At 44.4% G+C, this 216-nt stretch overlaps 1 protein-coding gene across 1 annotated transcript in view; it reads left to right on the top strand.

Annotated features, from left to right (window-relative positions):
• Positions 1–209, top strand: part of LOC107709380 (uncharacterized) — a gene marked incomplete at its 3' end in the record, with an annotated part of 872 nt that extends 663 nt beyond the window's left edge. Inside the window, exon 3 of the mRNA XM_016513834.1 lies at positions 1–209. Within this exon, the coding sequence (XP_016369320.1) occupies positions 1–209 (209 nt within the window).
• Between the last annotated feature and the right edge of the window lie 7 nt (positions 210–216).

Genomic DNA, 216 nt, shown 5'->3' with positions numbered 1-216 from the left:
CTGAGATCAGTGCAGGCCGCTCTGTGACTCTCTGCTGTCAGTTGTATTCATATGATGGAGTCTCTTGTGATGATTGGATCCGTTCTGAGAGAATTCAGCTGTTCTGGGTGAATCAGGCTGGTGTTAAACTGACGAGATCAGACTCCAGATATCAGCTATTATTCTCATCAGATCACTGTATCATCACTCTGACTACAACACTCCTGAATGAAGATC

The sequence above is a fragment of the Sinocyclocheilus rhinocerous genome, unplaced genomic scaffold (assembly GCF_001515625.1).
Source record: "Sinocyclocheilus rhinocerous isolate Xijiao unplaced genomic scaffold, SAMN03320098_v1.1 scaffold43176, whole genome shotgun sequence".
Taxonomy (NCBI): Eukaryota; Metazoa; Chordata; class Actinopteri; order Cypriniformes; family Cyprinidae; genus Sinocyclocheilus; species Sinocyclocheilus rhinocerous.
This window is presented reverse-complemented; position numbering and strand designations above follow the sequence as displayed.